We start from the raw sequence: 19,902 nt of genomic DNA, 5'->3' as shown, positions 1-19,902 counted from the left end.
CCGACGTCCGGCGCACAGCCATCTTGACGGTTGCCCGACCGCGGCGTCGTCGAATGAGTAATTCGATACATCGGAAAGATTCAACACGAGGCGCGGCATTTATCCGATCACGTCACTCGAGAGTTGACTCGCGTCATCGGCACCGTGTGGTGAGGAAGCCCGTGCGGATACAGGAACGTCGGATTCCTGACCACTCGACGCGCACACACGTTGTGTGTATGTGAATCTCGCGATCGCTGGAGCACGGGTGGATAGTATCCTGTATCGGCCGAGCGTCGGCGAGAGGCAACGGATCGTCGTTGGCGCGAGTGATATATTTCGTCCGTGTGGTAGACGGCTCCGTCGAGGATAGTGACGTTCTCTAGTCCAAGGCGATGGTACGATGACCGCTCTCAAGTGTCTCGTGTATGCGCTCGTTGTAGCGTCAGGCACGCTCGCCGCGTACCCCTGTAAGTACCGCCAGCGTTCATACCAACTGACTCCAGTGAATGATGACGACCCAGCCCATCTCGAAATAACATGGCGCGTGCGGTTATTCGCATCGCGCGATTGTATGCACGCGCTGAATAACACACCGTGCGCGCGTTACGCACGCTCCTGCGACCGTACATGTCATGATAATTTTGCCATTTGTGTGCGAACTTTTTTTCGCACCAGTCGCACAAACCTGTCGTCCTACGCTTTACGTTGCAACATGTGCTACAATGTTTGTGATTAGCTAGTCATTGCATTTCCGCGTGTGTGCGTGCGTGCGTGCGTACGTGCGTGTATATATGTATGTGCCCGTTATTATTAACGTATTTATTCTTTCATGCAGTTATGCACATGCAAAGGGATGTTAATATATATATATATATATATAATATATATATGTGTGTGTGTGTGTGTGTGTGTGTATGTTGACATTGATTCTATACATAGAATCAATAACTTCATTGATATACATTAATGTTGTTAGAAGTGTTTGCAGAATTTAACTTACTTAAAAGTTACATATGTTTCTCATGTTTGATGCATTCCGCTTTATTCCAGTCGTTAAAATTTAATGATATAATTAGGTGATCCTATACAATACAATTTTGTGGCATTAGTGGGATCGTTTGATAACATTCTTTACTTTCCGTTAGCTTTTATACTTTACTAAATGAAGTACTAAATGAAGTAAATATTCCATAATTTTCTTTACATGGAAAAAGATGCGATAAAGTACATCTTGACAAAATTACAATTGTGTCTTTTAGATGACGAGGAGTGCAATCTTCCTCTTTTGGATAGAGCTCATCTAACAGCTACCTCTTCCTTGCCTGAGAGAGGCCCAAAGAATGCCAGGTTAAATGGTAAGAGAAAATGTTTGATTGTTTTAATATCTAAAGGCGTCTCGTCATTTATTAAGTAAGGTCTATCGTATAATTTTCATTATATATAACATATGATTATTATATGATTATATTGATAGTAGTTTGTTGCTTGCTCTCTATTCCTACAGAATCTGTTGTTGTCTATATCGCACACTGTATTTGCTTTTGTTCGCATTGATAATGATTGTAAATAATTTTGTTAATACTGTTTTTCTATAATATTTTTTAATATCTAAAAATTCAATGAAGTTTATAAGAATTAAATTAGTATCAAGGAGCATATCTACCATGATGTGCACAATTATGCTCAATTATGACACATGCCCCTATGATTCATCATCCAATCATTTTATACTTATCTGTCTTCATCTTTATTACATAATACTTTAAGCAGAGTTATCCATCTTAAAAATAGATTCTTTTTTTTACTAAAAGAAAAATATGATATAATAAGTTGATATGTATATTTGCTTCAGGTGGATCCTAGCAAGTAGCCTGGAGAATATCTTATAAATGAGATATCTTGAAAAAAAAATTATTTTTATAATCAGAGATAATTTAAGGGTGTACCGACTGCGATCCCAGACCAGCCAAAGACTATTGGGATATATAAACTGTGATTAAATAAGTTGAATGCTTAAGCTTGGCACAAACATTTTGAAAATGTCGACGGCCGTTCGTTGGGCGTTTAATTGGAAAGAGTGGAGTCCGGATCGGAAGGAGTTTGAACATGCGATTTCTTGCGTACAGAGCGACGAGAAAGAGAGACTAGGGAAGTTTGTATTTCGTAAAGATGTAAGGTCTTCTCTCGCAGGCAGACTGTTAATGAGAAAATTCGTTAATGAATACACGGGACTCCCATATGACGAAATAACTTTCATCAGAGATGAGCATAACAGGCCGCAGTTGAAAGATAACGCCGCTATTGTAAGTTTTAATGTCTCTCATCAAGGCTCCTATACAGTCTTAGCGGGTGAAACTAGAGATGTAAAATTAGGTGTGGATGTGATGGCCTTAGAGTATACTGGCGGCAAAAGCATCTCCGAATTTTTTCGTATAATGAACAGAAATTTCTCGACGGCCGAATGGACGGAGATCAAAGGCTCCGTTCCGGGAAAGTCGGAAATGGAACAGATATCTATGTTTTGTAGACACTGGGCGTTGAAAGAGAGCTATGTTAAAGCGCTCGGTGTGGGAATTGTCGTTGACTTAAGAAATATAGACTTTCGGACAAATTCGGAGTTGAGTAAAGACTCGGTTACAACTGATACAGTCCTGTATGTCGACGGCGTTAAGCAAAATTGGTTGTTTGAGGAAACTTTACTCGATTCACAACACTGTGTTGCTGTGGCATTGCAAGAAAATGACAAAACACTGTCGCATAACACCACGTTTGAGTTAATAGATTACGATAAACTTATGACGCACTCGGTTCCACTCTTTCCGATAGATCCACCATACACGACGCAATATTTCGCTAAATCAGAAAAGCCATAGCTTCTTTAATTTACTTCTAAAATAAGATCGCGACACGCATGACAAATGTCTCTTCCTCATATCTATGGTAAAAGATGGATATTGCACATTGTATACAAGTTTAACCGCAAGCCAATAAAGCACTAAGCACTACTTTTCAATAATTTTTTTACTTACCTTTTTATAAATTGGATAAATTTTCCTGTGCAAAAGTCGCGGTGTAATTCGAATCTCGAAAAAAAATATAAGATAAAAGTCTTAAATTAAAACTACCGTGATGAAAATTCAAAGTAATCCTTGCAGAATAGATGATTGCGTTCATTCATACAGTGTGGAATTGATACTGAGATAATGAATGCCACTAAAAGAATTCTTTGAGAATTTTTATATGATTTCGGAGAAGCGTGTGTCTCTCTCCGGTGTACTGTTTTACACTCTATTTGAGAAAGGAAATGTTTGATTGAGCTTACGGCGTAATATAGCTTTGGTACACCCACGTAAATTAGTCTCTGAGTATAAAAAAAAAGGCGCTGCTAGAAGCAACCCCCTGATTATGCCGCTACGTTCCCTTTCAAATTATTTATGAATATTTTTCTACGTTTATTTTGAGTTGCTTGCATGCATAAATGTTGTGGTGTAGGCGCAAACGCATGGACGGCTAGCAGTTCCGATTTCGGTCAGTATTTAATAATCGACTTGGGCGAAGTAATGAACATCTCAGCCGTGGCGACTCAGGGACGATCGCTGAAGAATGAATATATTATGGAATATTGTATTAGCTATGGTACCAACGGCCTCGACTATGTGGATTTCAAGGAAGAAGATGGCTATACGAAGGTAAGCTCGTCGAAGCCCACTGTCTTGCTTTTCCTGCTTTTCGATACGGTGGTGAGGTGAGGTATGGTACGCTTAATTAACACGCATCAATTTCTCGATAACATACGGGGCTTGCTTATGCATGTGGTACGTAGTGCAGTGATTGAAGTTAGATGTACAGAGAGAAAGTGTGCAAAGTTGTTAAGTATTTTTTGTAACACTTGATAATCATGAGGTTATTGTGTGCCTGTGGAGTTTTTTTTTCCCACATTGGTAAGTACTTTGATGTATGCTTTAGAACTTACAAAAGTGCTTCGCATTAGTCATTATTCCGACACTCATGTTGTGTTTAGTACGTTTCGTGATTTTCTCTAACGTCACATGGACACATGGACGCGCGTGTGCGCACACGAATGCTGAATTAAATTATGTCCAAGTTGTGCGGTAATTGGGTGTAAATGTTTACTTTTGGAATTAATTCGCGAAACAGAGTTTGACTCGTAGTGAGTTATATGAAATAAAGGTGAACTTGATGATTTCTTTAAGTACTCTGTTTCCTATATATCCGTTTGCTTGCTTCGCTTCGACTTTTCTCCTCTTACACATGGACATGGAGCTGGGCTTTACAGGAGATTCCACGTGGTCACCAGAACTTAGCAGTTACAATCAACATCTTACTATGGAGCTGGGGGACAGATATGAGATACGGAGCGTTGCTACGCGAGGGCGGGCGCATACTAATGAATACGTGACAGAATATATTATCCAATATTCCGATGATGGTCAAGCTTGGGCCAGTTATGAAAGCGAGGATGGCGTAGATGAGGTATTAAATTTGAAGGATGGAGTCTAAAATTGTCCTACTCACGTATCTAAGAGTGTAGTCCGCAGATTTACAAATTGTGGTTACCCGAGAAAGGTTTTTATGTTGGATAGCATTTCCTTTTTTTCTATCTTGAAGTTATGTAGAACAATTGAAGCTTTCTTCCTTATTATGCTCTAAGCTACGTACGTGATAAGGTACACGTCCAAAAACATTACGTAAAGATATAGATAAGATATAGATTTCGTTTTATTGAAAGATGGTCTGCAGATATCAGCTTATCGTGGACGATATAAAGTCTCAAGAAAGTAATGAGAAACGCACATACACATTTTAGTTTCCATCATTCATAAGACAAATTCATAATAAAAAAAAAGAACGAGACGGATATTAATATCTATAGACATATTTGAAACATAAATCTTATTATTATTATTGATGTTACATTAATTTCGGGTTGAAACACAGTTTTGTTCGTACATCTTGATATTGTTCTGGATAGGTGTATTGTGCAATTTACAGATGAACGCACGACAAATTTAATTTCAGCGCTTTTGTCGGTTGCTTTATATTTTATGGTGAAAACAAGTATTATAAAATTTCTCTCTGTAGAAAGTCCATGGAAAAAACGTCCAGCTATAAAAAAGTTTTGATATACATCAAGAGAGAGAGAGAGAGAGAGAGAGAGAGAGAGAGAGAGAGAGAGAGAGAGAGAGAGAGAGAGAGAGAGAGAGAGAGAGAGGAAGAGATTCTGTTTGAAATCTTCTGTTTTAACAATTGCTGTTGAAATTCGAAAATCTGCAACAAATAAGATTAAAAAGCGCGACCGTAGGTCGCGCACAACAAAGTAAACGTTAAAGACTACGATATATATATATATATATATATAAAATCGAGTGAGGTTAATAAACTTTCACGCGGAAAGACACTATTGTCAGATTTAAGCTTTTCTTTTTTTTTTTTATTATTTCTCTCACATTGCGTCTTCACTGATATATTTCTTCAAAGGAAAGAAACGTATATATATAATATTCTCGATAAAGACTACAACATATATATCAAGTCGAAAGAAAAAAGAATCTCAAGCCAGAAAGAGGATCCTTAGACGATACGGACTGAACGAATACACAGATTAAAGGAACACAGATTATACACCATACAGCGTGTTGCACTATATATATATATATATATACATATATATATATACTACTTAACACTGTTCGATACGGACCATCTCTTTTCGTACGTACATATATAAAGATTTATTTATATTACGCCGATATGAATGCTCTAAAATAGCTGTGATCAATCGCGAAGAGGATGCGCCATTTACATAATAGAACAGTAAACACACGCGCGTGTGATTTGCACGAGCCGCAGGTACGCAATATTATGCAGTTAGAGGAATTCAATCCGATCAACATAAATCATATGCGTCATGTATACAAGAAATCTTCCAATGAGGAGTCGGTCGCACCTCAAAGGAACCAGTCTCTTTCTTTCTTCTTTACGAGTGCACGCGGTTTTGCCACTTGAAAGAATAAAGAACGTGTCCTTACTTAACTTAAACAATAAATATACCTCTTGTGTGTGTATGTGTGTGTGTGTGTATATGTGCGAACAGTGTGTTACTCTACACGACCGAATCGACACATCAGACTCATATTCAGTTGGACTAGCATTAGCACAGTTATTAGTACATTTATGTGAAGGCTAGTGCTCAACAGACATACTCGATACGCATCTCTCGTCGGGATTAGTTGTTGTTATTGTTCGTGAAGCCCTGCCCCTGGCGTGTATAGTACACTCGGTAATACAGTCTTTTGCTTCGCCAGAGTGAGTACGAGTTATCGAATTTCAGAAGGTACACTCCTTCACCCGGGTACTGATGACTCCCACCGTAAATTTCGTCCTGAGAGTCTCTTCTGTAGACGGGTACTATGACGCTGATGGGTGGTGTGGTCATTCTACGCTCCGGCCGGGAGTTGTTGTTCACCGGTCCGCTCTCCAAGTCGGCCCTCGATTCGTACTCTTCGTCCTCGTCGTCATCCTCGGACTCGCTTATGTGCACGGACACTTGATTCGTGTCCGGCTTGGACCACTCGAAGTACACGCCGAAGCCGATATCGTAGGAGTCCGTCACGAACTCCCAGAACAAGCACGTACCGTCCTCGTGTGTCGGCACACGGACGGTGACGGTTTCCCCGTGGCCTACCCTGATGACCGCATCGGGCGCTTCTCTCCAGATGGTTCGCTTGAACTCCTCCACACCTTTCCTCGTCCACATCTCGGCAGGAGTGATGGGTGGCCAGTCCTCCAAATCATCGGAATCCTCGTCGTTTGTATTCGACGCATCCTTGTTGTCGTCTTCCTTTGACAAAGTCTCCTGCTCGATGTTCTTCTTCTTATCCTCTTCGCTCTGGCCCAACTGGTTCTGGTGCAACTGTTGCATGTACTGATGGTAATGTTGCTCTTGCAGCTGCCTAATCAGAACACCCTGTTGCTCTGGATTGCCAGGATACTGCTGCTCAGCGTACATCTTGAATTGATGATACGTTTGCTGATTCAAAGCATCCTGAATTTGTCTCCTCTGAGTCTCCTCCTTCAGTCTTTCCTCCTCCTGCTTCTTACGTTCCTCCTCCAACTCCTTAAGTTTCCTCTCCTCCTCCAGCATTCTGGCCTCCTCCTCTTTCTTCAGCCGCTCTTTCTCCTCAAAGTCCCTTTTCTGTGCCTCAGCCACAGTTCTAAACAAGGGACATAGCTTATCCAACAGTACTATAAAACCCTCCATCGCTTGCTCCTTAGTTATATCACCCAGATTCTGCCACGCCATGCGCCTGTCTTTCCCAATGACGTCTAACACGCCCAGTGGCGGTGCGTTCTCGGTGGTGCACTTCCCATGCGTCACTTGCTGGATGAACGCCACCAATTTCAGCTTATCTTCATAAGAGATGTGCACGGCCTTACCCTTCTTCTCTTTGTAGAAGTTGAGCGCGATCTTGTAAAGCTCTCGCGTCTCAAAGCCCCAAAGCTGCGGCTCACCAGCTTTCCCATAGTCGACGACGTCATCGTCGCCCTTGTCCGCTGCCGCGTCATCCGTCGTAGAAGAGAGATTCAACTTCTCGACCTGATCTTCGAGCGCGGGAATGTCGTTCTCTCTAGCGGCCGCCATTTGCCTTCGCTCGCGTTTGACACGTCGATGAAGACTGATACGACGAATCGCGCACCTAACCTTCGCCGACTGACCTAACCTGCCTGCGCGACTGCGGCCGACCGAGCGGCGTTGGTAGTGTGTATATGTGACGATATGACGGAGATTCTGCGCGGCGTCAATACACGCTGATAAAATGGGCGGCCGGCGGCGACGAATCGCAAGCGAGCGCGTAAACTTACTGCGAGAGGCGAATGTCTTTAACGTTTACTTTATTGTCGGGATACATTTCATTTCTTTCGCGCAACTTGTTGACGCGGGGAGGCCAGTAATTTTTAACGCTATATATTTTTTCAATGTCACATAGGATTTATATGCACTTGATATATTGACATTTACGCCGTATTAATATCGGTAATAATTTTTTTCCGTATTGTGCAAAAAGAGGCCAGTACATTTTGTTTCTTGAAAATTGAAATCGATCACGATGGTATCCACAGCTCTTGGGATTCATGCATCCGCTCTTAACATTGGCGTTTCCTCCAGTACTAACAATCTAGTTAGAACTAATACATATACATTTGCGCAATCGGTAGCGGTTGGGTAGCGTTTTGCATTATACTTACTTACTTACTTACTTATTGAAAATCTCGAAATTAATGCAATTGATTGTCATCTCGTTTATCCGCATAAAACACGCACATACAAAATCGTGTAACTACTGAATCAATTGTCTCCTTCACTGTCTGTTCAGGATTTTCAAGCTGATCTGGAGACTGGTGTTTCTATGTAACATATAAAACTAATTAATCATATTTGATTAACAATATCCTATCTCCTTGATAGACATTTTTGTGTTCAAAATTAGTTTTAACTTACAGCATGTATGCAACTTAACTATATTCTGCACGATTGTTGCGCCATTAATTGTTTATTACTGAGAGGTAGCTGGTGGAAAGTATTGATTTAGCAAGGATAGCAAGTGTCTAAGACGTTTCTTTTTTTTCCGCAGATGTTTAAAGGTAATGTAGATGGGGACAACATAACACTTAATAGATTTAAGGTACCGATAATCGCACAATGGATTCGAATAAACCCGACGCGATGGAGAGACCGAATATCCCTGAGGATTGAAGTCTACGGATGCGACTATGGTATAAAATAATTACATGCATTTGCGTCTTAAATTGTGCGAAATTTATGTGAAGAATGGCGAATCTAATTTGTTTCGTTTCAGTGTCCGACGTTGTTGCATTTAACGGATCGTCTCTTATACGCATGGATTTACTCAGGGATCCCATCGAGACTGACAGACATCGCCTACGTTTCCGCTTTAAGACGAATAATGCCGACGGCGTATTAATGTATTCTCGCGGTACGCAAGGTGACTATATAGCCTTGCAACTGCGCGACAATAGAATGCTGCTCAATATCGATCTCGGATCCGGTATTATGACCAGCCTTTCCGTCGGCAGTCTTCTAGACGACAATATGTGGCACGATGTTTCCATTGACCGCAACAGAAAAGACATTTTGTTTTCCGTCGATAGAGTACTCATTAATGGTAGAATAAAAGGAGAATTCCACCGATTGGACTTGAATCGAGAGGTGAATAGGGCTCTCGAGGCGAAAGGGAATTTTTGCCAATAGATATCTGATTTTAGATAGCGGATTTTGTATGCGTGTTTCCGCTTCAACGAGCCCTTTTTCTTTTCTCTCTAGCTCTACATCGGTGGTGTGCCCAATATGCAGGAAGGTCTGATGGTGAACCAAAATTTCACCGGCTGTATAGAAAACTTTTACTTAAACCATACGAATATAATCAGCGAGCTGAAAGAGATGGAAATATCGGATGAGAATCTGAGATATTACAAGATCCATACGCTCTACACTTGTCCGGAGCCACCGATAATACCGGTGACATTCTTAACTCCTGGATCCTACGCCAGATTGAGAGGATACGATAATGTACGGACGATGAACGTTTCTCTCGCGTTCCGGACGTACGAAGAGCGAGGGATCATTCTTTACCATCAGTTCGCGTCTCCAGGTTTCGTCAAGGTTGTACACAGTTTCAGTCTTGGTCCTTGAGAATTTCAAATTTTCCTTAATAATGTCGCGTGCCAAAGATGGCAAATTGTTGACTTAATTCTGTATCATCGATTCAAGACTCAAGAGTCTCTTATGCGCTTACATACGTCGCTACGAAAGACGTTGCGATAATTTACCATTATTTTTTTATACGCAGTTATTCCTGGAGGAGGGCAAACTGAAGATCGAAATAAAAACCAACGATAATCCATGGACGAAACTGGACAATTTCTATGAGAAATTTAACGACGGTAAATGGCATCAGGTGATTCTGACGATTCAACAGAATTCTCTCATTTTAAATGTAGATGGAAGGCCGATGAAAACAAAACGGCTGCTGAGCATAGCGACTGGAAGGTTTTACATGATCGGCGGTATGATCGGAGAGGGGAGCAATTATGGTTTTGTCGGTTGCATGAGGATGATAAGTGTCGACGGTAATTACAAATTACCGACCGATTGGAAAGAGGACGAATACTGCTGCAAGAACGAGATGGTATTCGACACTTGTCGGATGGTGGATCGTTGTAACCCGAATCCTTGCAAGCACTCCGGAGTTTGCCGGCAAAATTCTGATGAATTCTTCTGCGATTGTGCCAACACCGGATATACGGGTGCCGTTTGTCACACCTGTGAGTATCGTCGCATTTTAAATGCCACTCCAATCCAACATCATAAAGTTGATTCTGTCGTGAGAATGACGTATCGATTGTGTCTACCTAGCACTGAATCCTCTCTCGTGCGAGGCGTATAAGAATATAAATGCGGTCAATCGACGGCAGGATATTAAAATCGACGTCGATGGAAGCGGGCCGTTGAAACCGTTCCCGGTTGTCTGCAAATTCTCTGCCGACGGCAACGTAGAAACAATTGTACATCACAGCAATGAGAATGAAACACCTGTTGACGGATTCGAGGAGCCCGGCAGCTTCATCCAGGATATCAAATACGACGCTGACATGGATCAGATAGAAGCTTTGTTAAATCGCTCCACCAGCTGTAATCAGAGAATCAGTTATAGATGCAAGCGTTCCAGGTTATTTAACTCGCCAGGTAAATGCGAGTTATCACAATTATCACGATACAACCCTCTATTTCTACGTTTTTGTTCTCGTTTTATCTTCGTCGTTTCTTTCGTTTGTTGCAGTTTCTCCAGGCGAATATTTCCGACCGAATTCCTGGTGGGTCAGCCGGCAGAATCAAAAGATGGATTACTGGGGCGGTGCGCTGCCCGGCTCGCGAAAATGCGATTGCGGTATAGAAGGAAGCTGCACGGATCATACCAAGTGGTGCAACTGCGACGCTAATTTGGACACCTGGATGGAAGACAGCGGCGACATTACGGAGAAAGAGTATCTTCCCGTGAAACAGTTACGTTTCGGCGACACGGGCACACCGATCGATGATAAAGAGGGCGCCTATACGCTAGGTCCGCTTATCTGCGAAGGTGACGGTAAGTTTACCAAAGCAGGCAGGTTGTTCCAACTCCTTGGTAAGTTAACTGATAGTTAAATCATACATCTGTTGAATCTGTATCCGAGTTGGAGCAGAAACAAAGATAATTGATGATAAAACTGATGATTTAACTATCAGTTAACTTATATATCAAGTTGGAACAACGGGCCCTTAGTCGTTTATGATACGCAGAGTAAGCAGAGCGAACGATTCAGCTTCATCATCGAGTTTCACTCTTGAGGCAGCGCGAGCACAAGCGCATGACACTCGCCGATACTCTTGTTACAGGCTTGTTCAAGAACGTAGTGACGTTCCGTATAGTGGACGCCACCATCAATCTACCGACGTTCGATATCGGCCACAGTGGTGATATTTACTTCGAGTTCAAAACCACCATCGAAGACGCCGTGATGATCCACAGTAGAGGACCGACCGACTACATTAAGATTTCCATAAACAGCGGAAACCAGATACACTTCCAATACGTGGCTGGTGGTGGTCCGCTGACGGTGAGCGTGCAGACGTCCTACAACTTGGCCGACAACAAGTGGCACTCCGTGTCGGTGGAGAGAAATCGCAAGGAGGCCCGAATCGTCCTCGACGGGGCGCTGAAGAACGAGGTGCGAGAGCCACCGGGTCCGGTGCGAGCGATTCACCTCACCTCGGATCTCGTGGTGGGTGCCACGACCGATTACAGGGACGGTTATGTCGGCTGCATACGATCTCTGCTTCTGAACGGCCAACTGCAAGACCTGAGAAGTCACGCCCGCCGCGGATTGTACGGCGTTACGGAAGACTGCGTCGGCAGATGCGAGAGCAGCCCTTGTCTGAACAACGGCACGTGTCATGAAAGGTACGACGGCTACTGGTGCGACTGCAGGTGGACCGCGTTTAAAGGACCGATCTGTGCGGACGGTAAGTACAGGAATTTCATCAAGAAGAATGCGAACGATCGCGTTGGCTACTATCACAGATCGATCGTGTACTTGTGATTTCCAGAGATTGGTGTAAACATGCGACCGAGTTCGATGATAAAGTACGATTTCATGGGCAGCTGGCGCTCCACCATCGCCGAAAAGATACGCGTCGGCTTCACCACGACGAATCCGAAAGGATTTTTGTTGGGTCTTTTCTCCAACATCTCAGGAGAGTACATGACCATAATGGTCTCCAACAGCGGACATTTACGAGTGGTGTTTGACTTCGGCTTCGAACGACAGGAGGTCATATTCCCGTACAAGCACTTTGGCTTGGGACAGTATCACGACATCAGGATCGGTAGGAAGAATTCGGGCTCGGTTTTGACCATGCAGGTTGACAATTATGAGCCGAGGGAGTTCCACTTCAACATCAAGGCCTCCGCGGACGCGCAATTCAACAACATTCAATACATGTACATTGGTAAGAACGAATCTATGACAGAAGGATTCGCGGGCTGCATATCACGAGTCGAGTTCGACGATATATACCCGCTGAAGCTGCTCTTCCAAGAAAACGGACCCGCGAACGTGCGCTCGCTCGGTACTGCGTTAACCGAGGACTTTTGCGGGGTCGAGCCGATCACGCATCCACCGGATATCCTGGAGACGCGCCCGCCGCCGATAGTGGACGAGAATAAACTGCGAGCAGCGTACAATGAGACCGACACGGCCATTTTAGGGAGCGTACTGGCGGTCATTCTCATTGCGCTTGTGATCATGGCGATCCTCATAGGTAGATATATGTCTAGGCATAAGGGCGAATATCTGACGCAGGAGGACAAGGGTGCGGAGATAGCCTTGGACCCGGATTCGGCAGTCGTCCATTCCACCACTGGCCATCAAGTACAGAAAAAGAAAGAATGGTTCATCTAAAACGCGTGCGGATGTATTGAAGTTGAATTAATTCTGGTCTTATTTTGTCAATTTTTTTATCTTTATCTTAAAGATTTAAAGAAATAGCTAAATTTATATCAGTTCAAACATTTCCCGCCGTTAGACGATTAGACTTTTTCCCATCTTTCTAGCAACATAGATTCCGTGATGACGATAGGACGATCTGTCTTTCGAAGGAAACCAATCGGACACTCATTTTTGCACATTCTGTAATTATTGTATCTGTAAGCGTGTATCTGCCTGGCAAGCAAAGACATGGCGATATTCAAACGATTTGCAATGACACTTTTACTCAATTCATGTGGAAGCCATTTGCCTTCCTTTTGAATTCTTCCCATGGCGTGTAGGCGTTTAGAAATTGTTGATTTATCGACGTTGAGTTGTTCAGCCAATTGTTTTTCCGTTTGAGCGGTGTTTTCATTCAATAATGCTTGCAATTCAGAATCTTCGAATTTTTTCGGTTGACCAATACTTTTGAATCATTGAAATGAAAATTTACAGTTGGAACGCGATGGAACTTGATCACCAATAAGTTGTAACAAGCATTTTACGAGCTACAGTTGCCGATTTTTTCAAATCAAACGAAAAGAGTAATGAATGTCGAAGATGCAATTTCGTACGATTCATTTTAGACGCGTATAAACAACGAAACTATAAGTGACAATAGCGCGCAAACTGTCGTACGTCATAGAGAAATGTCAAATCTTTCAGTGTTGCCAGATTTCAACATTTTCGTACTAACCATTAATTTGTTACTGAAGCCATCAATTTTGCTAGGGACCAGAACTAATTCAATGTTCTAATATGTTTCCCGCTAAGAGCTACGCAAACGTTGGAGAGGAGTAATGAGTAAGCATTAACTTAATCTAGATCTATTGCATAAACTGTCTTGTAAGAATGCTGTCTCTTTAGTTCCGTTTGGATATTATTTCTTCGTGTATGTTATAATTTTGAATCGAGAAGAGACAAACGGATATCATTTTCCGAGACTGCCATTCCGCATAGTTTCTTAACGCATTTCTCTCGCCTTGGCGACAACAACGTGACTGCCGAAATCTCACGAATCTTCGAAACTTGTGGTTATAATGATTGATGGACGATATTCTTGCATCCTCTGGTACGTTCGGTTACGTTCATTGTGTCAACGAGATAAAAAATAGAAGAAATAAAGGTGACTCATAATACAATATTGTTTCTCACTGAGAAGTATATACGTTGCAAGCTCCAATCGAAATGCATTTTTATAATCGGACATAAAAGAGCTTTATGTAATATATAAATAGGTTTCCCATGTACAAAGCTATTTTTTTAATTCGGATAAAAATTACTTACGTTTACGCATTTCGTCCTTCTTTACGATAATTTGCACAGTATTAGTTGTAATGCCTACCGTCCAAAGTGCGTTTTACATTTTAATTTTTTTTTTTCTTTTAGATTTATTTTATATATATTTTCACTTTTGTTTGTATAATTATATTTTACAGATGTTTACCTTTTTTTTTTTTACATAGATCTGCAACAACACCGTAGTAATTTAATACTGATATATATATAGCACTAAGAATAATAATTGTAATGATAACAGTAACAACAAAAACGATAATAATAATCATAACCGTAACAATAATAATTGTATACTAAGCATGTAACACACAATGAAAGTGTACATAAATCATTTTTATATGAATAATACATTCGTTATTTCTTGTTATTGAATGGATATCTCTCGTTTGTCACACAAGCAGACACGAGAACAACAGAGATGTACAAACTGAACTCACCGAAGTGACGATTTATATTTGAAGAGAATGATGCTGATCGTAATGAATGATATGTCACTTTACACGGACGTTTATACATATAACAGAGGACGGAATTTAATGAAATAAATCATCCATCTCATGCTCTTACTTATTGATCTTGTAAAAACCGGATGCCAAGGTCACCTTGCGTTCTTTTCATTACGTATAGATATGTCTCTGCATCTTACACGTTTCAGTCTCGAAGGGAAGAGTATCTGATTTTCGAAAGAGTTGCGTGCTCGATCAGCGATCTACAATCTGAATACTTTCTCTTCAGCTGCGAATATTCCCCGCCCTTACCGATTACTTACCGATATCGAGAATCTTTCGCACGAAACTATATATTACTTACGTTCTTTACATTTGGCAGGTTCATCTCGTCGGGAAATATCGCATCCGAGTATGCAGCAGAATGCGAAAATACAAGTCTTGCAATCGGCGGCTTCTTCGCCGATCGCGTCTAGATAATAAAGCTTTCGTTTCGGCGGTTTCATGAATAAATAAATAAATATATACTTATTTATTCGGAATTTGTGAGATTTATCAGCGAAAGAGAACAGAAAGAAATCGAGTCAAATAACGCTCAGCGAGTGAATTTCTTTCTTTCTTTCTTTTTTTTAGGCACGTAAGCTGTATTTACACGTGTACTTGTCAAAAACAACTGGTTGAAGTGTTAAACAGTAAAATACAATATTAACCTTCCTAAAAGAATTCGCTACCTCCAAAAATGTTGACTTTTTCCGCGTGTCGCGAGATACGTGTCCCCTCGATATCTACACTTTCATCTATCCGATACTTAAGAGGTAATATATCGCTAGAGCAGTCTATAAATATACATACAAATGTCTCTTGTATCCTTAATAAGTAAACAATCTCAGTGCGTATTAATAAAAGTGTCTATTTTTAATATCACTCGTGTTCCAGATTGCTCGGTCGTGTCTTTCCACGCCAGTGGCGTAACGCGACTGTGTATAAATATCGTCATTTGATCTTTCCTCTTTCTTTTTCCTTTTCTTTTTCACGTATGTGCCACTCTCGTCATGACTCGCCCAGCGTTTTGCAGCTCTCACGCTCGTCGAGTCCGGGCGTGCGTGCGTGCGATGGAGTCGCGCAGAACGCCCATCTGCATACGAACGAAACGCGAACAGGTCCAGCCGAGAGGCCACACTCTACCCACTTCCCCGATCGCAAGTCGAAATCTAAAGAACAAGAAGCATTTTGCAACAACGAATCATCTTTGGGAGAAATCGATCGTACGTAGGACGTCTCGAGTGTAACGACGCGCGTACGACAAACTCGACTCGATCAACTAAAACAAGAAACAGACTCCAGCGCGAATCGACAGAGATAGCGATTTCTCTTAAGTGTACTGCCGCGTGCTTGCTTTCCCAAACACGCGTATTTGTATTCTGCGTATTTGTATTCCGCGTGAAAATTGAGATAAATTCGAATCCGCGCCTTCTCCCGCGCTAAACCAAAACGAACGAACGAACACGTTCCGAGCGTGTGAAGGAGTTTCACGTTTCAAAAGTTTCAAAATTATTTAAACCTCATTGTTTCTTCAATGCACTTCGCAACACGGCCGGTAATCCACCCACGAGAGAACCTGTTTTCAGTCGATTCCCCGAAAATAAGATTCTCCCTCATCGGAATATCGGCTGCGTTTCCAAACTGTATCCGGAAGAGCGCTCAAATTGTTTTGAAACCCGCACGTGAACCGTTCGCACAGACTCACATACATAGATTCGGCGTTCCACAAGAAGCTGCGAAGACCGAGAGGTTTCTTTTATACCGCTGAACTGATTATTTCGCACTAATTTTTTCCCTCTTTTTTTTCATAAACATAAGTCTCGACATCGATATATCTGTCTGTTTGGAAATTTCGAGAACGCACACAAGTTCAGCGATAAAAAACAAACCTTACATCTGAAAAGGACGGTCTGTGCCACAGGCACGTTCGATTTTCGCCTAACTCCGCTCTTGGAGAAAGTTAGACGAAGATGGCATATCCGGATGGACAGCGGAAGAGGTATATAACTGTCCTTTACAGCGTGGTCTTCAAACTTCTCACAAGAAGACGCAGTCCATGTACACAAAATTCTACCGACCGTTCGTCTCATCCGCGCGCAACGAAACAACACACTACAATACAAAATATGTCCAAGTGTCACGCTGTGCGAGAGCGAACGAGCGTGCCAATGGAGTTGCCGCCGCGCTGTCGCCGTCGCTGCCGGCTCGATCGCGGAGTAACACCTAAACGCAGTGCGAAGTTAGTCCTCGTCCCTGGTGGCGCGCGTATGCCAATATATCACATGTATAATAAAATCGCGGGATCTCCTATGGTATTTGTTACGGTCTCTTGAGCGTCTCGCGTCTCAAAGTCACTTGGAACACGCACGGTGAACACGCATGAATTAGTTCCCCCTTGGCTCCGTGCGCTCAGCGCGCATCGACATCTCCGAAAAGTCAACATACATAATAATTTATTCATTATATTACAATAAATCGTTCTACATAATGGAGAAGAGAGCGATTGTTGTTACAGGCGTACGCGCCGTAGCTCGCATTGGATGCGTGCGCTCACGCGGCGGCCGCGAGTCCGCGATGACGAGAGAGAGGAAGAAGGGCCGCCGTGGTGATTTCGACAACGACACGAGGTGTCCGTTCGCGAGTCGAATCGCGACCGACGGAATTTAGCGTATCACTGATATGCACGAGGGTCGGATGTGGAATGGGGCGGGAGCGGGCTTGTGGGACGAAGGGCGAGGAGGCAGGGAGAGGACGGGACTGAGGCTGGGTAGAGGACTTTGGGTGTTGTTTTAATTACAGTTGCTTAAGTACACGCGTTCCGTTACGCGTCGCACGGCTGTTCTCACAGGATCCTACTGATGGTGGTGCCACTAGGACGCCGAGGTGTACCAGCCGTTCGCCGTCGACTTGTTAGTCGGATGGTAGATGTGGAAGCCGGCGCTGCCGGCCGGGTGGTGATAGAACTGCGGCTGCTCGGCCAGACCCGCCGAGGCGTACGCCGCTGCGGCGTCTAAGGCACTCGGATGAACGGTGGCCGAGTACACCTGGGGTTTCAGCGGTAACGGCTGAGCCGGTTCGTATTGATGACGGAGCACCGGTTCCGCGTACGCCGACGAACTCTCGTAGCTGCTTATCACGTTGACGGGGTGTAACTGTTGTTGCTGTTGTTGTTGCTGCTGCTGCTGTTGCTGCTGCTGCTGCTGCTGCTGCTGCTGCTGCTGCTGCTGCTTATCCCGAGGCGAGACCGACGACGGCGGCGTCATCGCCGAATGGTAGTCTACCGAGTAACCACCGGCTGTGGCGGTTGTGTACGAGGAGACCAAGCTGGTGAACGCGTCGGCGCAGCTGCCGCCGCTGGTGCCCTTCTGATTGTGCGCGGCCAGGACGAACTGATGCTCGCCGTACGTGCTGGAGCCCTCGGAGCCCGGCGGCGTCGGCAGCGGTCCATTAGGGCCGCCGTCGCCGGGGTAATAAATGCCGGCCGACGAAGGTGCGCGTGCACCGCCGCTCGACGTGATCCCGTGGACGTTGGCGCGTATCACGCTCTCCCGGTTGGCGTACAGTTGCCTGAGGAGCGCGGAGGCGGGTAACGGGGCGGCGGTGGATTGTTGCGGGCTCAAGTGGCCGAGGTGGTGATGAGCGCCTATCCATTGTATCGTGCTCCTCTGCTGCTGCTGCTTCAGCAACGCGTCCGTACTGAAGTCGGTCGGCTGGTGGAGCGCCGCCGGCGAGTTGGACTTGTTGAGCGAGCTCACCGGCAGGTGCTTCGACATCGCCTGCTCCAGATCCTTCACCGAGGTGCCGGTACTCTCGGAATTGTCGAGCCTGCCGGCGGCCTCAGTGCGACGGGACTTTGGGCTTGTCGAGCAGAGGGTCTGCTCGGTCGTCGAGATCGAGTGGGTGGATGCCGCGGGACTGAGCGCGCGGCTCCTCTCGTTGCTCGTCTCCTTCGTCGTGCTCGCGTCCTCCTCGTCGTCCTCGTCGTTGGAGCTGCTGTCGTCGTCCGGGATCTTCCGCTTGTGCCCGCGTAGTCTCACCACGAGCGTGCTGATGTTCCCGACCGGCGTCTGCGACTCTTGCTGCAACTGCGCTATATTGTCGTGGTGCCTGCTGCCCCGTTTCTCGCTCTCCGAGCCGTGGCTCTCCTCCCGCTCCTCGGCGGGCGACCGGTGAGACTGCTCCTGGTGCTGATTCGTAGGGCCGCCTCGACTACGACCCTCTGAAATCAGAAGTTGCAACGAATATCACGTCGAGAGCACACGGAGGCTGCTGGGAGGCTGCTGGGAGGCGCTTCAGCGTTTTTTGTTCAGCGGCGCTCTCGCGCTCTCTTCGGCGGCTCTGCCCGACTCTGCGGTCCGTTAATCGCTAAATCAAAGGCTGTTTTGTACCTCCTCTGTCAGCGTCTGGCGACCCGTTCTCCGGATCGTTCCCGGCCGTGTCTTCTCTCTTCACACCGGTCACGCCGTCTTCCAGCTGGCAGCAGTCCATTATTAAGTTTTCGTACTCTCGGCCGCTGTGGGGGACGAACAAATGCGACATTTTAGGGAGGCGATGTCTCGATCAAACGCGTGCACGCGCGCATACATACACACACACACACACACACACGGACGCAGGCGACTCACCTTATCACGTAATTGACGCAAATGATATTTTGCTCCTCGGCATTTTTCGAATTGCACACGACGGTGGCGCACGTCTGTAGCCACGTGTAGCCGCCGCTCTTGTTCATCAGTCGATAGTAATGTGTCAGTACTTGCCCTTTGTGGATCACTACAATAAATAGCTGGGTGTTGTTAAAGACCTCGACTGGAGGGATGTCCGCAGAGAGATGAGTTAACTTATTGAAATATGAATTGCGTAAGTTCTCTCTTATTTCTTCTCCTTCTCTCAAAAACGCTTATCCTACGTTTCTGCGTTTCTTTTTTTCTTTCTCGTTACTCGAAAGTGCTGCAGTAATCAGCGTCGAAGCTACCGTTTGTACGACTGTGAGGAAAAGACAAGCGTCTTGTCGCAAATGCAAATC

General features: G+C 44.3%; 4 protein-coding genes across 12 annotated transcripts in view; 2 read left to right on the top strand and 2 right to left on the bottom strand.

Moving 5' to 3' along the window:
- The first annotated feature begins 260 nt into the window (after nt 1–260).
- On the top strand, nt 261–14,231 carry Nrx-IV (neurexin-4). 4 transcript variants are annotated; one of them, XM_011145685.3, is made up of 11 exons: nt 261–449; nt 1,242–1,337; nt 4,280–4,476; nt 8,637–8,778; nt 8,862–9,232; nt 9,347–9,685; nt 9,873–10,347; nt 10,439–10,768; nt 10,863–11,168; nt 11,459–12,085; nt 12,170–14,231. In XM_011145685.3, exons 1-11 carry the CDS (start codon nt 383–385, stop codon nt 13,021–13,023), a joined length of 3,804 nt encoding a protein of 1,267 aa, XP_011143987.1. In that variant the 5' UTR covers nt 261–382; the 3' UTR covers nt 13,024–14,231. The 4 variants fall into 4 exon arrangements, with proteins under 4 accessions (XP_011143987.1, XP_011143986.1, XP_011143988.1 ...); XM_011145684.3 differs by lacking the exon at nt 4,280–4,476 and adding an exon at nt 3,475–3,671; XM_019842655.2 differs by lacking the exons at nt 261–449; nt 1,242–1,337 and adding an exon at nt 3,544–3,671.
- On the top strand, nt 1,245–2,987 carry LOC109504077 (L-aminoadipate-semialdehyde dehydrogenase-phosphopantetheinyl transferase). The gene is made up of 2 exons (XM_019842660.2): nt 1,245–1,337; nt 1,835–2,987. Exon 2 carries the CDS (start codon nt 1,992–1,994, stop codon nt 2,853–2,855), a length of 864 nt encoding a protein of 287 aa, XP_019698219.1. The 5' UTR covers nt 1,245–1,337; nt 1,835–1,991; the 3' UTR covers nt 2,856–2,987.
- On the bottom strand, nt 6,065–7,755 carry LOC105185857 (Golgi resident protein GCP60). Its single transcript, XM_025303190.1, has one exon. It carries the CDS (start codon nt 7,643–7,645, stop codon nt 6,230–6,232), a length of 1,416 nt encoding a protein of 471 aa, XP_025158975.1. The 5' UTR covers nt 7,646–7,755; the 3' UTR covers nt 6,065–6,229.
- Nucleotides 14,232–16,394: 2,163 nt separating the features above from the next.
- Nucleotides 16,395–19,902, bottom strand: part of LOC105185860 (protein trachealess) — a 93,399-nt gene continuing 89,891 nt past the window's right edge. For 4 of the 6 annotated variants that reach the window (XM_025303184.1, XM_025303185.1, XM_025303187.1 and 1 more), the window contains 3 exons: nt 19,502–19,649; nt 19,265–19,389; nt 16,395–19,095 (listed from right to left, as the gene is read on the bottom strand). In XM_025303184.1, coding sequence (XP_025158969.1) covers nt 17,747–19,095; nt 19,265–19,389; nt 19,502–19,649 — 1,622 coding nt within the window. In that variant the 3' untranslated portion in view covers nt 16,395–17,746. The remainder of the gene's footprint in view (nt 19,096–19,264; nt 19,390–19,501; nt 19,650–19,902) is intronic. The other 2 variants (XM_025303186.1, XM_011145687.3) reach the window with 1 other exon arrangement.

This window comes from Harpegnathos saltator, unplaced genomic scaffold (genome assembly GCF_003227715.2).
Source record: "Harpegnathos saltator strain DR-91 unplaced genomic scaffold, Hsal_v8.6 scaffold536, whole genome shotgun sequence".
Lineage (NCBI taxonomy): Eukaryota > Metazoa > Arthropoda > Insecta > Hymenoptera > Formicidae > Harpegnathos > Harpegnathos saltator.
The sequence above is the reverse complement of the archived record's forward strand: the minus strand, read 5'-3'. Positions and strand labels throughout refer to the sequence as shown.